Source organism: Manis pentadactyla, chromosome 5, assembly GCF_030020395.1.
Source record: "Manis pentadactyla isolate mManPen7 chromosome 5, mManPen7.hap1, whole genome shotgun sequence".
In the NCBI taxonomy this organism is placed as follows: Eukaryota; Metazoa; Chordata; class Mammalia; order Pholidota; family Manidae; genus Manis; species Manis pentadactyla.
In genome coordinates this window covers 101,280,290-101,301,582 of record NC_080023.1, presented here as the reverse complement: position 1 = coordinate 101,301,582, position 21,293 = coordinate 101,280,290, and the positions used below count along the sequence as shown (strand labels likewise).

Below are 21,293 nucleotides of genomic sequence, written 5' to 3'. Positions count from 1 at the left end.
ATACAACCCTGTGCATATTCCTAAAATTATTTTAATAGGCTAAAAGCCCTTTCATTGTATCATACTGTTAAAATACTAGTCTAGAAATAATGAGTTTAGATTTAAATACAATCACTTAACAAACTAACAACCTGAAGTCACAGGTCAACAATTCCTCCATTTTCGTGGGGGAAGACACAAGAGGCAGGGTGAGAAAAGAGGAAGAAGGAAGGAAAGAGCCCATATAGAGGGCAGGAGACTGCTTCTGCACACTTCTACTGATCCCTGGGGTCAGTCTTAAGAGGGTCAGAATAAAACCAGGCTGTGCATTGAAGTCTTTTCTTCTTGCAGCTTCAAACTCAGGCAATTCTACTTCATATGCTCTACAGAGAAGATTGTCATTTTATTTTGTTTCCAACTTTTTATTACAAACATTTTCATTCAATATTTTATGATGAACATTTTCAAAAAAGTTGAAGGAAATGTACACAAAATTCGAAAGTTGAAAAGTAAAGTGAATACCCTACTTGTAGATTTAACCATTCTTAATATCTTACGTGCATTTGCTTTATCTACATATGTATGTGTGAATATCCTTATTTGTTTAAATATATTAAATTTAGATATATTTTTTATTTACCTTTGGCTGAACCATTTTAAACTAAGGTACAAACATCACAACACTTCATCCTTAAATATAGGAGCCTGAATCTTCTAAAAATAGGAACATTCTCCTACTAACCACAATATCTTCCTAATTCCAAAGAAAGGAGTAATTCCCCATCAACATCTAATATTCACTCCGTATTTAAATGTCCAATTGCCCTAAATAAGTCTTTTAGCTGTTTCAATTTTAATCAGGATCTAATCAAGATTCATGTATTGCATTTGGCTGTTATGTGTGAGGACAGTCCCTCTCTCCACTTTACTAGATGACACTGACTTTTTGAAGAAACTAGGCCAGTTATCTTATAGAATGTTCTGGAGTTTAGATTTGCACAGAGGTTATTTTTAAAGCACCACCACCAAGGACCTTGGTTACTGAGGACGGTATTAATTGTGACATCATTCACTACATGAACTAATTCTCTGGCAGGTGAGCTATAGAGAAACAAATCTGGAACTTTAATAGCAAATAGCAAAGTTAAGATAATGTTCTATTTCCAAGCTCATATGAAACTTTTAGATACAATGTCCATAATTAGAAGTACGAAACAAATGAATATTGAGTAATGTGATAAACAGCATTATGCCCAAGAATTTCTGACACTTTATCCTGTCAGATGTATTTCTTAGAATATCTTATAAATTAAGAAAACACCACCAGTTTTTGCTGAAAGTGAAACAGGAAATATGAGAAAGAACATTAGTAGTTTACTATAAATTCTTTTCAAAATTCCTCAGAAAGCACATATAAAACTGGGGCAATAACACCTCTAACCTCAACCACATGAATACTTTCTATTGGTTGTGAGTGATAACTGCAAAAGAATATAAATTTTAAAAACACAAAAAACATGAAGAAGAGATGAATTAAAAATGATTCTAGCTACTGGATGCATGTATTGGTTTGATCAGGATCACAGGCTTCCTTCTGGTATTAAATCTCCATGACTGATTCCAAATCAGAATAGACTCACAAAAATTTTTTGAAAAACCTATCAAATTTCCAGTGAGGGTCCAATACGCCATGAAAAGTTATTTGAAATTTAGTACCTGTTTATCTTAAATAAGCCAGTGCACACAAAATACTGTATCTAGGTCTACTAATTGTGGTACCACTTGCCATATGAAAGAATTTTCCTGTATGTCAACTGTGGTGAAAAAAATCCCCTGGAATTTTAACGTCAAGTAATGAAGTATTTTCACAAATCCATCTATGTGTTGGGGGGAAAAACCAGCTTGTAGATTCTATGTCTTGAATTAAACAGGTCATGAAATAGCTATTTAGCCAGGATTATATGTAAATGTGATAAAGGCAAATAGTAAGTTATGTTACCTTGTTAGAGTGTCTGATGATTTTTCCAATTCCTCACACTCCATGTGAAATACACTAGAAAAAGAATCCTGAAAACAGAGCACACCACAGAAGAAGAAATAAGTTAGACAATGTAATGAAATCTTTCTAGATATAGACATACAACTCTGTGGAACTGACTAAAGACACCAATACTTTTGATATTTTTTAACTTATTCTCAGACTAAACTGTTACAAGTATTTCATTCTTCCTCAAATCTGCTTCCCATTACTAAAAGCCATGATCCTATTGTTTCTGATATTCACTTGCAAAAATGCTGATTTGAATACTACTTGTTTTTGTTTTTCTACCAGGTGTTAATGACTCTCTTAGCTTTAAATTTTCTCCATATTTCTTCAAAATCCTCAACTTTTAGCTTTGATGCATACATTGATTGCGGCTGTTAGATCTTTTTTAAAAGACGTAATTCAGTAATATGAGATCATTAAAAAAATTGTGAAAATTTTAGCAAAATAGAGAAGTACTTTTGTTGACATCAATTTGGGAATACAAGAACTGAGTACATATTTTTCTTGTGTACATTTGAATTTTTGCTCATGTTGAAATATTTTTAATTAAAAATTATTATTATATAAATGAACATTAAAACACTTAATTCCTAAACCCAACAAATTAAGTTGTTAAAAAGTGAGCAAAATATATTAACAGGCCATAGGACTGAGCTATATTTCAAAGCACTACTGATCAGGTCAGTTGCTGCCATGACAGATGATAACTGGTAGGAGCATGAGCTGATGTTAATTAAAGTGATAAATATTTAAGTTGTCTAAAAGAGTGCCTTATGTTTAACTTTCAAATGCTGAAGAGCAGGTCACAGAGCAAAAATGATAAAATGACATACTGCATTAATGAGTTCTGACCTGAACTGAACTTCAAAAGGATAACTACTACCTGGTAATCATCTCTGTATTAAGGATTTTATAACTGATTGAAATATGATACAGTATCTACGAGAATACTGATTATCTTACAGGGTAGTGAATTCTTATTTGATATCCTATTAATGAGAACTATACACACACAAATGACTTAAATAATGTCATCTCCACAGTCTTACTATCTAAAGCAGGTAAAGAATTTTAATATGTTAGGTCTTAAATATCATTTTTCATTCTACCCTTCCAAAAAACATCAATTCAGATATTATATATCGATTACGGTTGACCTATACAAGTAGTAATCCCCATTCTCTTCCCTAACTCACCAGTGAAGAACCTATTTGTAGGGTCTAAAGGAAGAAGAAAATAAACAGCTACCTCAAAAAGAAAGACCTCAGAAGCAATGGTTCACATTGAGAAGGGAGAGAAACTGCATAAAGGAGAACTGCCTTCAGTTGGAGGTGCCGAGCAAACTCAGCTGGCTTGTCTCGGGTGCCAGGAACTCTACAAGAACGCGCCGTCTTTCCACACACATCTGATTCTTTTCATCACACATCGATGGACTGAAGTCTACCAGTTGGAATGGTTTAATATCTCTACTGTTGGTAAAGGATTTGGGACTAATGAGCACCTTTAATAACACTGCCTCTATTAGGCCAAGCCTTTCGGTTTCTAAATGAAAATTTATCCTCATTTATCCCCAACCCATTCCTATCAGTGGAGAGGCACAAAAGTGAAAGGGCACATTGAAGCCATCCTCCAGCCTGGCTTCTTACCCCTTTTCAATCAGCTCACACTGACAGACTTTACATAACAACCATATGCAGTTGGGTTTGAAAGAGAGTTCTGGGCTAACATGAGGTTTACACGGTGCTATAAGGAATAAAAGTTTCTGTCTTTCTAAAAATAAAGGAGTCATACGCGGTACTCACGGAGCAGTCGTCATCCACTATAAAAATGGTGCATTTCTGCACCTGCATGAAAGAGATAATAGTGGCAGCTATTTTCTTTAGAATTACTTCTAATGATTGCTGTTCTTCAAAAATTAAGCTAGCAAGGTCAAGCAGCACCTGCCAAAAAAAAAAAAACCTCATTACTTAGTACTTGTTTATAATTATTAAAGCAATACAATGATTTATATGGGTTAAAGTGATTTATATATAACCTAATCAGTTAAACCAGGTTTGTATTCAAGTACTAAATACGTACTCTGCTTACTAACAGAACCTTCCTACTGACTGTTAACACAGTGATTACAGTGGTTACAATCAGACTCGGAAGCCACCATCATCAGTTTTTAATCTTGACTTCCTTTCCTTTAGCTTTGTGATCTAAGGAAAGTTTCTTGAAAATGGGGATAATAGTGGTACCAGAATCTTAGGGACTCTTGGGAAGACTAAATAAGTTAACATTTATAAAGCATTTCGAACTGTATATGATAAATAAAACACACTGTTGTTTTAAACTTCTGAGATAAACATTTATCAACATTTTCACAGAGCTCAGTACATACTGTCCAATGTAAACAAAGTTCTCTTAAGAGTTCCTTTTGTGTTTTTCCTGGTTATTTCTCTTTCTTTTGAATTCCACAGAATTCCTCCTAACCTCACAAAGTATTTGTGTGATGATGGAAGTGAAAGGGCATTACAGAAAATTTAGTGCAGATAAAAATACTATCCAAGCTGAAGCCTGAAAGATGAGTAGGAATTATTCAGGTCAAGAGGGGAAGGAAAATATTTCAGTCAAAAAAGAGCTGAATTGAAAGAAAGTAGCATACTGTAAGTTTCGACCAAGTTTTATGAGAATATAGAGTATAAAAAGGAGAACTTGGGAGATTAGGTTGCAGAGTTAAGCAGAGAAAGAACCCCAAAGTCCTGTATGTCTTTTGAAGCAGCCTGGACTGTGGTGGATTGCAGGAGGAAGTGATAATATCACAGTTGTATTTGCAAAAATGGGAACTGAATTAATAGGTGGTAAGAATAGAGCAGGAAGAACAGTTGGGAAGATACCCAGGTACCAGAATCATGAATGAAATAAAGTCTTATTGTGAAATTAAGTTACAAAAGTAAAGATTAAGAAATAATCCAAAAAGCTTATAGACCAAAAACAAAACAACAAAAAATTCTACAAAGTCCCAAGAATCAGAACAACATGGATGTTATTTAGAAGACAAAGCACCACCTTAAATTCTGAAAAACTGTGTTTTGAATGTAGAATCTTATACCCAACCAAACTTGTATGATGGTGTAATGGATATTTTTATACATGCAAGAACTCAGAAGGCTTACCTGACCAATCCCCTTTCTCAAGTAGTTAACTGAGTATGTGCTCCATAAAACAAGGGAGTAAGCTAGGAAGGAGGGAGCCGCACGACCCAGGGAAAGCCTAGTGGGCGCCTCTCTGAAAGCAGCGAGGGAAAGCCGGCTAAGGGGTGGCGCCTGCACAGCACACAGGGCAGAAATTGTTTAGCCCTGAGAAGGAAAGAGAGAGAACCTCAACTTGATGATACCCAAGAAAAAGAACTCAAGAGAATGCCTAAATGAGGACAGTTTGGGGGAAAGAACCAACAACATGAGGCTATAGTAGAGCAAACAATTCAAGGGAAAAAAACGGGATTCAGAAATATCAAGAAAAACTAGAAGTTATATAATAAAGGTAATGTGAACATTTGCATAGTCGTGGTAGTTATAAACACTTTAAATTGCAAATTTAGAACTAAACTAGATAAAGCTTAAGAAGAGTTAATCATGGTTGCAGATTATCAATGTGGACAATATAAAAGAAGAGGTCCAGATGGGCAAAGCAGAGGTAAAGGAGTGGTATTTGGAGGACAGATGAGGCATGCGAAGATGCTCATTTTATAAAGTGTGGAATCAAGAGATGATGTCTCTATTGTTAACAGAGCAAGAACTAAAGCCTTACTGAATATTACAAATGCAACTCATCCAGTAACTTAATACTGTGTTATGATACTGGTAGAATAAGGGCAATGGCTAGTTAAAGGATGGTGTAAGTCCAATAAATCCCCATCTGTTAAGTTAATGAATATTGTCTAATGAGGATAAAGCAATAGTGCATGGAAAATAGGAAATAACTATTAGAAGAAACAGCTAAAATATTTAGAGACTCAATCTGTACTATTTGGATTTAATCAAATACACATGATACTTGGAAAAAAATTTAACAATTAAAAAAAAGAATTGCTATGCTCTCTTTAGGAAGCAAACTTGCCTGATTTCTCTTGTTCTCCAGCAGTGAAGTCTCATAGAGTTGAGCATTATGAAGAACAATACCACAGAATGCCAAATAAGCAGCAAAGTCCTAGAAAACAGGTAAGACAACAGCCAAATAAGAATTGTCTGTTAAGCTGTCTTATTTTATTACCTGAAACACAAAATACACCCAAAAATATTTGCAGCTAAAATAAGTATTAGAAAGCCAAAAGCACAGATGTTTATTCCGCATAAAATTAGGAACGAATGCAAAGCAAGTAGCTAAATGGCACAACTGATAGATGATCAGTGTTAACACAGTCTCCTAAAGTCTTACAGTAGTGACAAATTAACAAGGAGAAAGGAGGGGAAGGACTAAGACACAGATCTCCTTGAAACTAATACTTGAAATTGAAATTCCCTGTATGTAAAAGGTGGTGTAGTCTCTGAATAATATGAACTCTTGGATCTACGCTGAGACTATACAAATAGCTTGTAACTTATTACCGGGCAAATGAAGGCTCACATACTTGTTAAGATAATTTGGCATAACAGTCCCACACAGAGTTGCAAATATTACTTTAAATATGTTCTTGTAAACACAGATCAATCATCTTCATTATATTCTACTAAGGTGATGTGCTCACAATATATTAATTACTAAAATAAATCTTTACATGGCATACTTTACTCCCAATCGTGGATTTATTTTGCCAAGAGATGACACAGTCTAAGAATGCAAATCTTTCAAGAGGAGTTTACACTAATGGACTGTAAATAAATAATGGAATATAAATCCAATCTAGAACCATGTTTCCCACCAAATATTCTTAGGTGTCATTAAGAGAATAGAAGACTACAATAGTGCCAATAATAAATGTTTATTCCACTGATTTAAAAAGGTATTTGCTTTGTTTTGAAGCAATTAAGACCTGGGGACCAACACAAGTGCCCATACGGCCTATACCATGGACACAAAAATAACTCCATCTGTTTCAAATGTCTTCCAAAAGTTCCTAATTTTCAGAAGAGTGACGTAAATAGTAATGGGCTTGAATAGGAAAAATTCAGTGGGCTCCATGATATACATATTCAAGAAGAGAAATAAAACGTACTGACAGAATGAAGTTATAAACAGGTTAAGGGTTTCTGTCCTTAACTGGAAAGCATGTCGATGTGCTGCATGGAATGTATCCTTTCAGAGTTGGATGTGAAGAGTAATAAAATACAGCTGACTGCCGCTCTTTCTGAAGCTAAATTCACATCATCCGGCCTGAACTCACACCTGGGCGCCCCACCGTCTGGGTCCAAAGCTAATAAAGCATTCTGAAATTTGCTTCCCCAGGAGGCAATTCTAATTTTTAGCTGACCTGGAGTGCTGAACTGGGAGCTGTGCTTCAGGGGTTTTTGTTCAAGTCTGAATCTCTTTATAGCAGTGATGAAAGGCAAATAAGATAGTTAAACTGCCATATCACCTCTGGATGGCGCCACACGCACACAGCTCTGGGGAGGTTTGGTGCCCAGGGAGGAGGGGGTGGGGGGCCTGGCTGACTGAACATCTGGGTTCTCTAAGGTGAGGTTGGCTCTGTACTCAGCACAGGAAAGCGGCACCTGAGAACATTTCATATCATTTTAACCCATGATATTTTTGTTCTCAACAATTTCAGCAGCAGCTGACTCTGGAAGCATTTACATTCTGAAGACAAAGTATCCCTCTGTTGACATCACACCAGAAACAAGGTTCAGTACCTTTTCATCTTTTTCAGTGAACGTCCCACCATTTCCCGATTTCTTGTTGATGGCCTGGGCTACGCCAACGACCTGGTGTAAGGAAAGAAAAGGGGTCGTCTCACTGACTGAAATTACTAGTATAAATCCACCAAAGGGTGTTTACTTTAGAATTTCTCTATGTGCTTTAAAATAACAATAAGATACACAATGAAAACAAAATCCCTCAGCATTTGAACTACTTCTGTATCTGTACTTACTACATTCTTCTTTCCTATCAAGAGTTCAAATGTTTTTAACTTTTTAGGTCCTGAATACATTTAATTCTAGGATTTCTTTCACCCTGTACTCTAAGAGAAATTATTGGCAACCGCATTTGAGGTATTTTTCATGGTTTTTTAATAAAAAAGTAAACACTAAATTTCTATCACATTTTAAGTAAAATATATGATTAAATGAACATTTTACAACAGTTATGCATACAATACTTCAAGTCTATTAATTAATTATTTACTGAAAATGAAAGAGGATCCAGCAGCCAATCACAGAAGCTAAAATGCAGAAGGACCATTAAGGTGAAAATAATCTCTAATGTCAGGGGCTAGGCCAATTCCTGAAACTCCTGACCTTGGAAGTCATTTTACCCTCAACAGACTTAATTTGGGGGGGAGGAGGTTTTATTGAAAAATAAGAACAGGAATGAAAAGGCTGAGGCTTATTTCAAATGGATCAGAAAGTGTTTGAAAGATAAACTGTATCTTAAGAAGACTGAGCTAATGTATCTGGGAATATACTGTAAGTTTCCACAAAAGAGTGAGCCAGGCTTTAAGAACCTTCTCATCTTTCTGCTTCAAAGTATGTTTACTCCCCGCCTTAGTTCCAAATGCAGTCTGAGGCACTGCCTTATTCTTATAAAGACCTTCAACTCACTTTTGCTTCCTTTTCACCATTTATTAATTCTCCTCCCTCCTTCCTTCTGCAATTTGGTATCAGTGGAATAAGGGATAATTCCCCTAAATTGTTACGTTAGGAATATAAAGTCCTTAGTTTTCTGTGGATGGCTCATCCTTGTTTTCTCAGCTCACTCTAGATCCTTAACTTAAGAAAAGGATATAAAATTCCCCTCTAGGATAGCACAAGGGAGGGAGATACATCCTCATCTGATGTAGTTTTCAGGTCTTTTCAACACCTTCCCTCCTCACCCTATAATGAATAAATGGATATTAATTTTACAAGCAGAATTATCCAATATCCTGCACCTTTTCACTGTCCTTAATTCAACTCTCCCTTATTTTTGTGCACTCTTTTGAGCTCTTGAAAATGACTAACAGATTTCTAAATGCTCCAATCTTGATGATGAAATGCTTACAAAAGCTTTTAACTATGGCCAGAATGTCTGGATTGTGGCTAGACATGTTCACCTAAATAAAACTGACAGGAGTCACTTGAGGATCACTGGGGTCTAATGTACAATAGTACCAGAATAACATGGTTATTTTAAGTGTTCATTCATTCTCTCAACAAATACTGAGGTGCCTACTGTGTATGAGGAACGGTCAAAATTGAGCGGAAGATGACCCTGAAGGAGCTGGGAATTGCAAAGAGGTGACACACAGCAGATAGTCCCAGCACATAGGAGGGTGTGAGCAGTTCTGTGACTCAGACACCCACAAGGTGCTGAGCCAGAGGGGGCACCTGACGTGGGTACAAGAGAAAGGTCTCTGCAGTGATGGCACTTGAGTTTTCATTTGTCGTTAATAAATGGTTTTATAAAAGAAAGACATTTGAAATCTTCATTTTAAGGAAGATGAGTTTAAAAAAGATACAGAGACTCATACAAACCTCAGATAATGATAAGGTATTAAAAGTGTATGGATGTGTTATTTGTACCTGGAGTTGTGTGAGGCAATGTACTAAGCAAGAAATTAAAGAGAAAGTTTCTGCTCGCTCAGAAATAAAAAGGGGAAAAAAGCCACCTGTTAATTAAATGGTCAGCAATAACACTATATTAACATTTGAATCCATAATGTTATCACCATAATTTGACAGCAAGATGGTAGTTTCTTTCAAAGTCCTAAAGGTACGGAAAAGACTCAGCTGCACAATGTATTTTCTGGAATGAAGACTAGTAAAGTGATCCTGGGTTAGTATAGGCCACTAGAGTCCCTTGAGAATGGTGGCCAGTCAGCTCATGTGTCCAAAGCTGCAGGCTACGGATACCCTCAGTCTGGTCAGCAATCTGTGAACTGGTTTGGGGGGAGAGGAGGGGTGCAAAGGGAGGGGGTAAATGTTTAATGGGTGGGTTAGTGAGCATCGATCTCTACTAGAAAAGCAGAACCAAAGCACGGCCTGTTCCCAGTGGGTCTGCAGCATCTTCACTTAAGAAGAAGAGCACTTCATACAGGCAGGCTCCTTCAGTCCACATGGGGACGGTCCCTACAGCTCTCCCTTTATTAAAACCTCTATGCCAATTTCAGCCTCAGTTTCAATCTGCATATTTTGCACTCAGGTACACGTACAAAGTAAGCATTTTCTAACTGTGGCCGGTAAAGTGTTTCCTGGTTAAAAGAACAATGTCCCTGAAACCAAGCTAAATATAAGCCAGTGTTTGGAGTTTTCAGCCAGTATGAGTGTTCATGTCGTTCAATAATATTTGCCATCCCAGAATTTCCACTTGATTCCTTTTTAAAACCTGCCTGTTACTCCTCCTGTTCCTTTAAATACTAGTTGTTTTATTTAATGTTAAATACTAGTTCCTTTAAACACTAGTTTGTTTCACTAGGTGAAATAAAGTTGTTCCTTTAAATACCTGTTGTCCCTCATCTGCCTGAATGTACTCAATTTTGACGCCAAGCTCATCCTGAGCTGTGACTGTTTTCCACGGGAGTTCACGTTCCAAGTCAAGCACCCACGCACAGAGTCTTTCCGCTCACCTTGGCTGTGCCCTGCTGGTGTGAACTTGAGCTCCACACCTGCGTGAAGCACAGCTCATGCTCTCACGCTTCCTACGGTTCTTCCCAGCACAGCAGCAGGCAGAAGGCGAGCTTCCTGACGCTTCTCCTGGCTGCCGGTGGAGTTTGCTTGGCCCAGTTTCATGGATTGTGTCTTCCCTCATCTCAGCTTTCCACAGCAGCTTCCTTTCACTCCCCCAGCCCCAGCTCCACCTGCAGAGTGGACGCATCCCTGGGCTCACAGATGCCACCCTCAGACATTCATCTCATCATCCTGAATAGCCACCCTTGGCCACTCACAGTTCCTATCTTGGGATCCCCTCTTCGTTTCTGACACCTGGGGTGTTTCCTTTCTTGGGCTCACTTGTAATTTGTTTAATTGCTTTTGGTGAAATTTTATCTTCTACTTGCTCGCGGAATGGGGCAGGGAGCATGCTTCTGCATCTGTCCAGCCTGGCAAACTAAGCAGAAGTCTCGTTCATAGCCTTCAAAACCTATTTTGTAGCCCCTCAACATGAGGTCTCTACTGTGTTTTTTTCCCCTAACGTTTAGAACGAGTTACCATTAGGCAACCTCATGGTATGAGAACTTCCAATGATGAATTTTTTATCCTTTCTGGTAACCAATTATTTATTTCACTAATAAATTTACAGATTCAGATATTAGAGGTTGATTTAAGGGATGATTAATTAAATATAACTGCTATTAAAAAACACAGGCAAGTACTTTCAAGAGACTATTACACCAGGAAAATATATTGAATATGGTATGTGCATCCATCCCCAGACAGTGGCACTTTAAAAACAGCACTGATGAAACAACAGACAGAAATAGGAGAGAAGGCATAGGGTTTGTCTGAGGTCACATAAGACAGTAAAAGACAAAACAACTTTGATTCTCTGACAAAACTGACACCCTCTGCACTGCTTGTACTGATTTCCTTCTGTCATCTGCTGCTCCTTTAAACAAATTCATTCATTTTCTTCAAGCCCAGTAACTGTTAATCATAGGATTTTAAGTATCAGTTTTCAAAGGTAGCTCTTATGGCAAGTGTTTGTCAGACCTACCTCATATCTGAGAAGCAAAGCCCCTAAAAATGTTAGCTTCCTTATCAAGAAGTCCAATCACTCTGCCTGCCTGATGGCTACCTGTCCACTCAACCACTGGTAATCTGTGCTTTTGTCTAAGCACAAAGAATCTTCTCTGTTTTCTGTTTTATTGACACTTTCCAAAGAATAAAGGACATTACGTCCTCACAGGGTCAAGTGCTCTTTTAGGAAGCAAAGGGAAGACTTGACTGGCTGGGTGAGCAGTGTGAAACATGACAGCTGGTCGTTGTGGGGACAACCGATCTTTGCCACACTGAGCAATTTCTTCCTCCATCAGTAGCTGCCCCAGACATACACTGAGGCCATATATCAACCCCCATAAACATCCCCAAGCCCAGTTCTAGGGGGTGCTCAGCAGGGAGGCTAAAGGCACGGGAGAAGGGGAACAGACTTTACAAACCTTAGCTATCCAGCTCTCCCACCTGTGGAAGGCCTCTGCCATAGTGACAGGATTCCTCACTACCTATAACCTCAGCCAAAAACCCTACTTCACCAAGAAAACGAGAATTGAATGCATACTGGGGCCAGGGCAGAATTCTCCACCATGCTCTTTTTCAGACTTTTCCTTGAGTAATTATTGGGTGCTTATCCTGTATCCATCACTGTTCTAGGCAATGAAGGCACAGGAGTGAATAAGACATACAAATCCATGTCCTCATGGAGCTGACATCTAGGCAGAGTGTTAGGCTTGGAAGAGAATCCCACTCCTTCTTCTCAAACTGCTTGTCACACAAGCGAACTGCATGTGGGAGGGCTGACAGGACTAATCCCAGCCATTTCTCCTCTCCTCCAAATCCCAGGCAATCACCCATGATGGTCATTCTCCATCGAGCAGCAAAATAATGGACCTCAAAATGTCCTGATTTTAATCCCTGGAACCTGTGAACATGTTACCTCAAACAGCAAAGGGACTTGGCCGATGTGACCAAGGCAAGGACCTGGAGGCGGGGAGGCTATCCTATGTCACCAGTGTGGGCCCAGTGTGATCCTAAGAAGCCTTAGGAGGGAAAGCAGAGGCAAAGGCAGAGATCTGAAGATGCCCTGCTGCAGGCACTGTGGATGGGGAAAGGCCACAAGCCAAGGGGCCTGGGCAGCATGCAGTCGCTGGAAAAGGCACGAGAACAGACTCTTCCCCAGACTTCACATAGGAACACAGGCTGGCTAACACATTAATTTCAGCCCAGTGAGAGCTCTTTGGACTCTGACATCCAAACTGTAAGATGATATGTTTGTCTTGATTTAAGCCACTAAATTTCTGGCAGTTTTTACAACAGTAAAAAAAAGCTAATAAATTCCATTATTCTCACCTTCTCCTGTTCCTTTCTCTTTCCTCATATTGTATCTTGTGTTTCAATTTCTAAACGCTCACTTGCCTTGAAAGCCCTGACATCTCATTGCTAAGTGTTTTCTTCCCTTCAGTCGTTCTTTGACATTAATGCCAAATTTATCTCCTTGGGATACTGCTTTGCATGTACAAATTACCCTATTATTCAAAATATTTTAATGATTTCACCCGTCTGTAGGATAAAAATTGAAAACAAATCCACACCTTCAACTTGAACTAAGATCACTCATGTGGTCTTTGAATTAGAGTGCTACAACTCTGTTCACACCAGGCCTGGAAATCCTACCTTCCACTTTCTTTACTGAGGCTGAGTCTCCAGAAAGCATCCCTTCAAACCCCTCTGAAATTCTGTGTGCCTGTTTTGTATACCATACATTTGACAATCAGTATTCTCATTTTTATCCTCATTTTCTCTACTCTCATCCTGGCTCTCCAATTAGATTGCTTTCCCAAGCAATGATTTATATCTTACGCCTTATGGTAGCATCGGTACAGTACATGGTTCTGAAGGCACTCATGGCCTGGTAGGTATTCGTTGTTAATAATAACGGGAGATGTGTCAGAGGGGATCAGATATCTTGTAGACTGATGTATTTACTGGACTATTCACATTTGAATAATATCAATTATATCTGCCCATTTTTCCTGCTTCCCTTATACTTGATATTAAGTGATCTGTCAACAACTGAGAATTTTATATGCAGGAAGAAGTTTATGAGCCTTAATAAGCCTTTAGGTATAGAGTTGAAACTTTCAGCCTAGAAGGACTTTGGGAGAGTGGGAAATAAAAGCTTGAGATAGTTAGTTTTAATTTTTAACTTAAAAAATACAGTAAGTCACAGAGAATAGGAGAGTAAACATCCACATCTTTGCACCTAGCACAGCGGCTTATTTAAATGCAGCTTGCTGGGCTCATCCCCAGAGTCTCAGAGTCAACAGATCTGGGTTGGTGCCTGAAAATGGGTATTTCTAAGAGTTCTCAGGTGATGCCAAATGCTTCTGCTCCAGGGACAAAGGATTTTGAGAACCACTGATGAAGAACTACTAAGCATTAATATTTGGTGATGTTTTCTTCTTTAAAATTAAGATAAAATTAAGTTGGACCTTTTCCTTTCAGTTCCATTCTTCTCCTTCCCAACCACCCTTCCCAGAATCAACCTCTATCATTACATTCTTGAGAAAGAATATAGGAATATAATAATCTAAAATAAGACATAGTAATTTTATCTTTCAAAAAGGTTAAATAACATCATATAATATGTATAATCTTTTGACATGATATTGCATTCAATGCTGTTTTAGGATCAACTCATATAGATCTGGTTCATTCATTTTACATACAATACTGTATTCCATACAAAATTTTATTCATTCAGTCCCCAAATGATGGATCTTTAGATTGTTTGTAGTTTCTTGCTATTACAGTTCTATGATGAACATTTCTGTAGAGGTCTCCTTGTGTACATGTGCATGAACTTCTTTGGTGAAATCATCAGATGAATTATAGAAATTTATGCCTTTACCAAGAATGTGTAAGGTCCTTACTGACCTTACATCCTAACTACACCGAGTATTATCAGGCCTTCTAATCTTTGTCAATCTGATGGATGCAAAACTGTGTGTCACTGTTGCTTTAATTTGCAGTTTCCTGATTACTAGAAAGAATAGACAGCTTTTCAGTTTTTATTGACTATCTCCTTTGTGGTACATATGTGTACATGTGCCAATTTTGACCTTTCTGCTATTGTTTTGGATGGTTTCGCTTTTGTTAATGACTTGAGAAACAAATTTCAGTGTTTCATTAAATGACTGGTAAGACTGACAACTCATTGTGATACATTTCATCCATCTTCATGTACAAGCACTGCCACAACTGTTTCTGGATCATCCAGGGTTAGGGGACAAGACAAGTATAAGTGGGCACTTTTCATTTACACTCACAGCCTGGGTGGCGAGGAAAAGGCAGCCAAGTTGAAGAAAAGCTTCTATAAAGTTACAAGATACAAACAGCAGTGCCCTGAAGATAACTAGCATCGGAAACAAATGATCAATGGTCAGTGTCTCTAACAGAGGTAATAATTCTATTTCCAGCCATTAAAAAAAAAAGTTCATAATGCTAAAATGTTTGCCTTTTTAAAGAAGGAAGGAAGGGCCGGCTATATGACAGGCACTTTGTATCTGTTGATTCGTTTAACCTTTGGCGCAACCCTTTCAAGCTGACAGTAGTATTCCCATTTTATCACAGAGGCAGCTGATGCTCATAGAGGTTAGATATGTAGTCCAAGAATGTGCAGACCCAGGTGCTCTCCAGCTCGGAGCCCAAAGCCTCTGTTCTTTCTGCTGCTCCCCCCATGAAAAGTGAAACCGGCACTGGTATAAAATACAGATTCGGAAGCACTGTTTTTTTTTTAAGGAATCGGGAAGACCAAGGGTTTCCCAGGACATCCAAGACTGTCTTCAAATCCCACATATGCTTCTTTTGTTGATGTATATTTTTATCAAGGGAATGCAACAAATTCAAAATTCTAACTGTAGGAAATAGATCCAAAGTGGTTGCAGGAAGTTCTGCTTTTCTTGACCTCTATTATTAATTGTGGGACATATTTTCTAGCCAAGGACCACTTCTGCAACATAAAAATGTCCATCGTTTTGGGGAAAAGTAGATAAAACGCAGCCTCAAAAATAAGTAGATTCTTCAAGGAAAAGCAGAATTAACTTATAGTGAAGAACAGCGTTGCCCATGGCTGTGAAGACTTACTGGGGTGATGTACCTTGACTGAGGTGTAAGCTACACAGATGTAGACATTTATCAAAACTCATCAAATTGTACATTAAGATCAGTGTATTTCACTGCGTGTAAAATTCAACTCCATTTTCAAAAAGTGCTTAAACATAAATTTGCAATTGCTGATGGTATGAAAGTGATGGTCCATGTGTCAAGTACCTGGCTGTCTCGGTAATGGTGAACTAGGCTGAGGAGGCCAAGGTCCTGACCATTAGCTCTGTGTTTTTAGGCAGGATGGATGGTCCCAGATAGGGCTCGGACAAACCCAGCCTCGGGGGGTCAGTAGCTGTCCCGACCTGGGAACATCCAGTGGGAGTGGCGCCAGCCTGAGCCTGGGTTCCTTCCAGACAAGGGCATGCTGGGCATAATTCCTGATATGTGTTTATTCTCATCCCTTTGCACACACAAAAAAAATCCCCCTTCCCTGCCAAACACTGTACTCTCTGCTGCCCTAGCTTTTAAGCAATGAAGTAAAGGTCTTAAACCTAGAACCCTAGGGACTGTCTACCTTTTTATTAGACCTTTCTGTCCCTTGGGATACAGAGATTCAGTCCTGAGATAGAGCAGCACAAAGCCATTGTGAGCAGTCTCCTTATATGCCCTTTAAAAACTGCCAGACACACAAAGGTTACATAGCAGAAAAGAGCATGCTGTCTTTCCCATGGCAGAGTACGTTCAGTGCTTTCTGTTGTTATTTAACTTTCCATTCTTCATTTGTCTGGCCTTGCAAAGCTCTAAAGGGGAGGGATGGACATTTTTCTGAACCTCCAGTAAGTGAAGAGCTCTGCGGTGGGCACTGTCTCATTCCTTGTCTCACCAGGATGCTTCCAACCTGCCCAAATGAGTCAACTAAGGCAGAGAGAGGTGAAGAAACTTGCTCAAGGAGTCACTAGTCATAGGCCAGCACTCAGACAATGTCATTTTTGCTACAAAGTTGAAGCTCTTTCTCTCAAACTCTCTGCCTAATTGGGAATAAGTCTAAAATAAGAACAACAAATTAAATACTCAATATATATTGTACAAACTCTACTTTGCATCAGAATAGTTTCACCACTTTTTGCGCTCACCTTCACACATGACATTGTGTGGGTAAAACTGTAGTATTCCCAGAATCTCTCGCCTGGCCTTAGTCCATCCCCATATGTATAGGTGTTTACGAGGGTTGAGGGAGAGGTGGGCACGTGGACAGGAGAGGTGTTTGGCCTCCCAGGAAAAACAGGAGCGCAACAGGGCGAGCAAGAGCAGTGGCTGGAGAGATGAACTAGCGGGAGTAGAAGCCGGGAGCCAGGATTCTCATCAGCTATACAAGGCCTTCTCCCCATCTAGATTTTTCCCTCCACTGCTTTGGGTTTCAGTGGTTTGTGGTTTATCTGCCTCAGGCTGGGAACACACTTTTTCCCCCAGAGTTACACATTGCCAAAAATGACTTCAAAGCCTTGGATCTGTTTAATCACTAGGATTTATTTTCAGGGTGGGGTCCTGCATTCCACCAGGTGCTGGCCTGCAAAGCACAGGGTTACCCTGGGCAGTGTTTTTGGATTTGGACTCTGCTGAACCAAGAGCACGTTTGTGGCAGCATTGTCTGCACTTATAACAGGTTCACGTCTCTGCAGCACGTAAGATGCTGCATTAATAAATAGCTTCCGCACAATTACAGGGCAAAGTGGTGCACTGGTAGTGTGAGCCCAATAGGAGCAGAAGAGCAGTAACATAGCAAAAGTGGCGACAAGAAACTTTCACACATCAAAACACTGAAATTGGCTGAATCTCATTTACAAATTAAAGTAGGTATCAAAGCAGTTGAGAAAACATCTTTATTGGACTTAAACTGAGTATTCAGACCACACACAGTTCGTGCCTGTACTGGGCTAACCACATGGCTGCTGAGAAACTAGATATTCATAACATTCTGCTCAAGAGATGGGGTGGGGGAGTAGGGGGTGGAGTGCATGTATGTGTATTTATAATTTTTTTACACTTGACAAATCCCTCACAGAGAATATAGTTTATTCAGTCACAGCCAAAGTATAATTTTATCTTTTAGTGTTTTTCCTTCAAATGGAAGATAAGCCTGAAAAGGTAGTCATACATGAAAACTCAGAAGCAGAACATCAGTCTCACTAGCTAAACCCAACTATAGGTGTTACCAGAAAAAAGACATGTCCTCCTCCACACAGCTGTGCCAGACAATATGCAAAGCAATTAGTATTATTTGGAATCATTGTTTGCAACTCTGGATTTCATTATTATATTCCTCCAGTCCATGACTGTCATTTTCAAAGAGTAAAGTAGTAAGAGTTGGTTGGTAGTTTCTCAGGGACAACCATTAATAAAGATGAAAGAAGGTCATTATTTCATGGTATGGAAACATAGCCTTAGAGTAAGATGACATGGGTCTGAAGTCCAGCTCTGCCACTTAATAGGTATGTTATGTTGGGAAATTTCCTTAACTTGACCAAGTCCGTATTTCCTCATATAAATGGGGATAATAGTATCAACTAAAATTACTTATTACTGACCTCTATTTGTCAGCATGAAGACCCAGCCCTCCTCCTATTCACCATATAGCCTTGATTAAATGTCCACTTGAGATCCCTTAATTTGTCAGTTTGTTTTGGCTCCCATGCTTCCAGATAGCAAAGAAGCACTTGTGAAAAAGAAGTGGAATATATTCTAGATTCTTCCTTTTACTTACTCCTCTACATCAATCCTCCAACCTTCCAAACAAGTTTAACAAATCCACTCATTTTGCTCTTGTTTGCTCATCCTCGGTGTCTGGATTATTGCAAAAACCTCCTTACCAACTTTTCTGCTTCTACACACAGTACTTTCTATGGTATGAACAAATGTGGAAATTATTTACTTAGCAAAATCTATCATGTGTCAAATTGTGAGGATCTGGGTTAAATATTAAACAAAGGGAATTGTTCATTCTTACTGTTCTGGCCACCCAGCTCTTTAAATAGCAATTGTTTCCTGGCTTAAAAAACAATTCAGCACCTCCTTTGCATCACATTAGAGGGATCTTCATGCCCTTGCCTCTGCCCGCCTGCATGGCCTCACCCCAGGCCCCTCCCTCCTTGTAGTTTATACTCAAGCAAACACTGTGCCAAATTGCTAGACACAGTCCCTCTGCTTTGCAACCATGACCGGACGCAGAACACAATGGTACAGAAAGATAATAAGGATAAGCCATTGAGCTCTTCCTGTGGGTATTTAGAAGTAAAGTACTTAAATTATACGCACAGTGATCTCACATAGACCAGCATTTTGACAGAATATTTTAGAAGTCTTTCAATGCCTCAATCATTTGCTGTAGCCCAAAGAAGTAGATATCCTTCTCTTTCTCTCCTTTTTTAATTCTCTATTTCCTCCTTTCCCTCTAACTCTGCCTAATTGGGCACAGAATACACACCAACTCACTGCCTTTTTCTAAGCCCAGTCTATGTTACCTCTAGTAAGTTCATATTCTTCTTTTTCAGTACATGAGAGGCTGAAAAGTAATAATTTTTAAATATTATTTGAATTAATGAATAGAGTTCCTCTTTTATCATCTGGCCATTCTAAGGACATTTATCATTTTAAGGACAGAGAATAAAGCTTCAAAATACATTTAGTACTTCTGGTGATTTCAAGATACCTCCATAAATTCTTTGATTCTCCTCTCTTCAAGAGGTGAAGCCTAATTTCCCCTCCCCTTGAGTCTGAGCTGGACTTGATGCCTGGCCTCTAAAAAGCAGAATAAATGAAGTGAAGGTACACAACTCTGGAGATGTGGTCAGAAAAGGAAGGCACTGCTGCTGGCTCCCTGCTACATGTTAAGGACACTGAACGACCTCTGGAGAGGCACACCTGGCGAGGAACTGAGGCCTCCTGCCAACAGCCATGCGGGTGGGCCCTCTGGGAAATGGATGTTCAAGCAGGAGTCAAACATCCCTGCCTCCATCCTGAGCGCAGTCCCCTGCAGGGAACCTGGACCAGAACCACCCAGGCTTGCTATGCTGCTCCAGAATTCCTGAGCCACAAAAACTGTGAGATAATAGTATCTGTTGTTCAAAATCACTCAGCATAGGGTAATTTGTTCCATTGCAAGAAGTCATTAATACAGTGTTCATGATCACCAAATAATTTGTAGTAATCAAACAGATCTGGTATTCTAAATCCCGGTTATTTCCCTTTATTTTCTGCTATGTAGTGATGCAGAAAAAGAAAAATATGATTTAAAATTTTATAAAACCATCATCTCTTGCTCTTTGTTTTAACTTTAATTTTATTTCATTTTTAAAAATTATTTTTTATTTTTTATCTTTTGACCCCTTTACTTTGAAGTCAGCCTGGAGTATAACTTCCACAATATGGTAGAACAGAAGTAGAGATTTTTAGAAGAGGATTTAATAAGAAGGAATATAGAGTATTTAATAGTTTATAAAGCATGTTACCTATATACTCTGAGCTCTTAATAGATGAATATAGATGTTTGCACATATATGTATGGAGAGCTGCAGTTTCATTGACCACCATCTGAACTCTTTAAGAATGCATGAAAAATGGGAATTATCTAATAATAAAAATCCAAGGGCCTAATTATGTGGCTCTGGCTCAGATGTTATACAAAGGAATTGTTTATGCTTATCTGCAACTGGTTCCAAATCTCTACTATTCATTATTCAGGGCCTGTGTAAAACTTCTCAAAATTAAATTTATAAATGATCTATTAAATTAAAACTGTAATGAATTCCAACAAGTGCTGGAATGGTTATCTGGAAAGTACCAACGAAGATAAACCTCATGTTGAATAAAACCTAGCATTCAGTCTGAACCAAATTTTCTGAGCATTAAAAATAAGATGGGTAAATACAGCCTACCATTAATTTAATCAGTCTCAAGCTTTACTCACCCTTTCTTCTCCCAGATCAGCAGTGTAGCCTCTGGGATGTAACCTATTATTAGCACAATGTTTTTCATCTGTTGCTCTTAAGAAATGTGTTTTCCTTAGGAAAGTGGTTACCATCTTCTTGTTCATAAAATATGCTTGTTTATTATTTAACAAGCAATGTGGAAAAGGAAAAAGAAAAGATCGCCATCATGACATGAAGTCCAGAACAAATGGAAACTTCAGGAAGTAGTTTCGTTTCCAAAAACAAAACTATAAGAGAGAATTATAGAAGGGAAATAACTGTAATGAAGAATTTATGTTTTTTTAAAACCACATTAACTAGCCAATTCTTTAAGACTAAAATAGATCTAGAACAACTGACAGTCTGCAA

The 21,293-nt window shown here is 38.5% G+C and overlaps 1 protein-coding gene across 3 annotated transcripts in view; it reads right to left on the bottom strand.

Annotated features, from left to right (window-relative positions):
• Positions 1-21,293, bottom strand: part of PDE5A (phosphodiesterase 5A) — a 142,838-nt gene that overhangs the window by 76,616 nt on the left and 44,929 nt on the right. For all 3 annotated transcript variants that reach the window (XM_036908606.2, XM_036908604.2, XM_036908605.2), the window contains exons 4-7: positions 7,858-7,929; positions 6,128-6,217; positions 3,829-3,966; positions 1,979-2,046 (exon numbers count right to left, since the gene is read on the bottom strand). In XM_036908606.2, the coding sequence (XP_036764501.1) occupies positions 1,979-2,046; positions 3,829-3,966; positions 6,128-6,217; positions 7,858-7,929 (368 nt within the window). The remainder of the gene's footprint in view (positions 1-1,978; positions 2,047-3,828; positions 3,967-6,127; positions 6,218-7,857; positions 7,930-21,293) is intronic.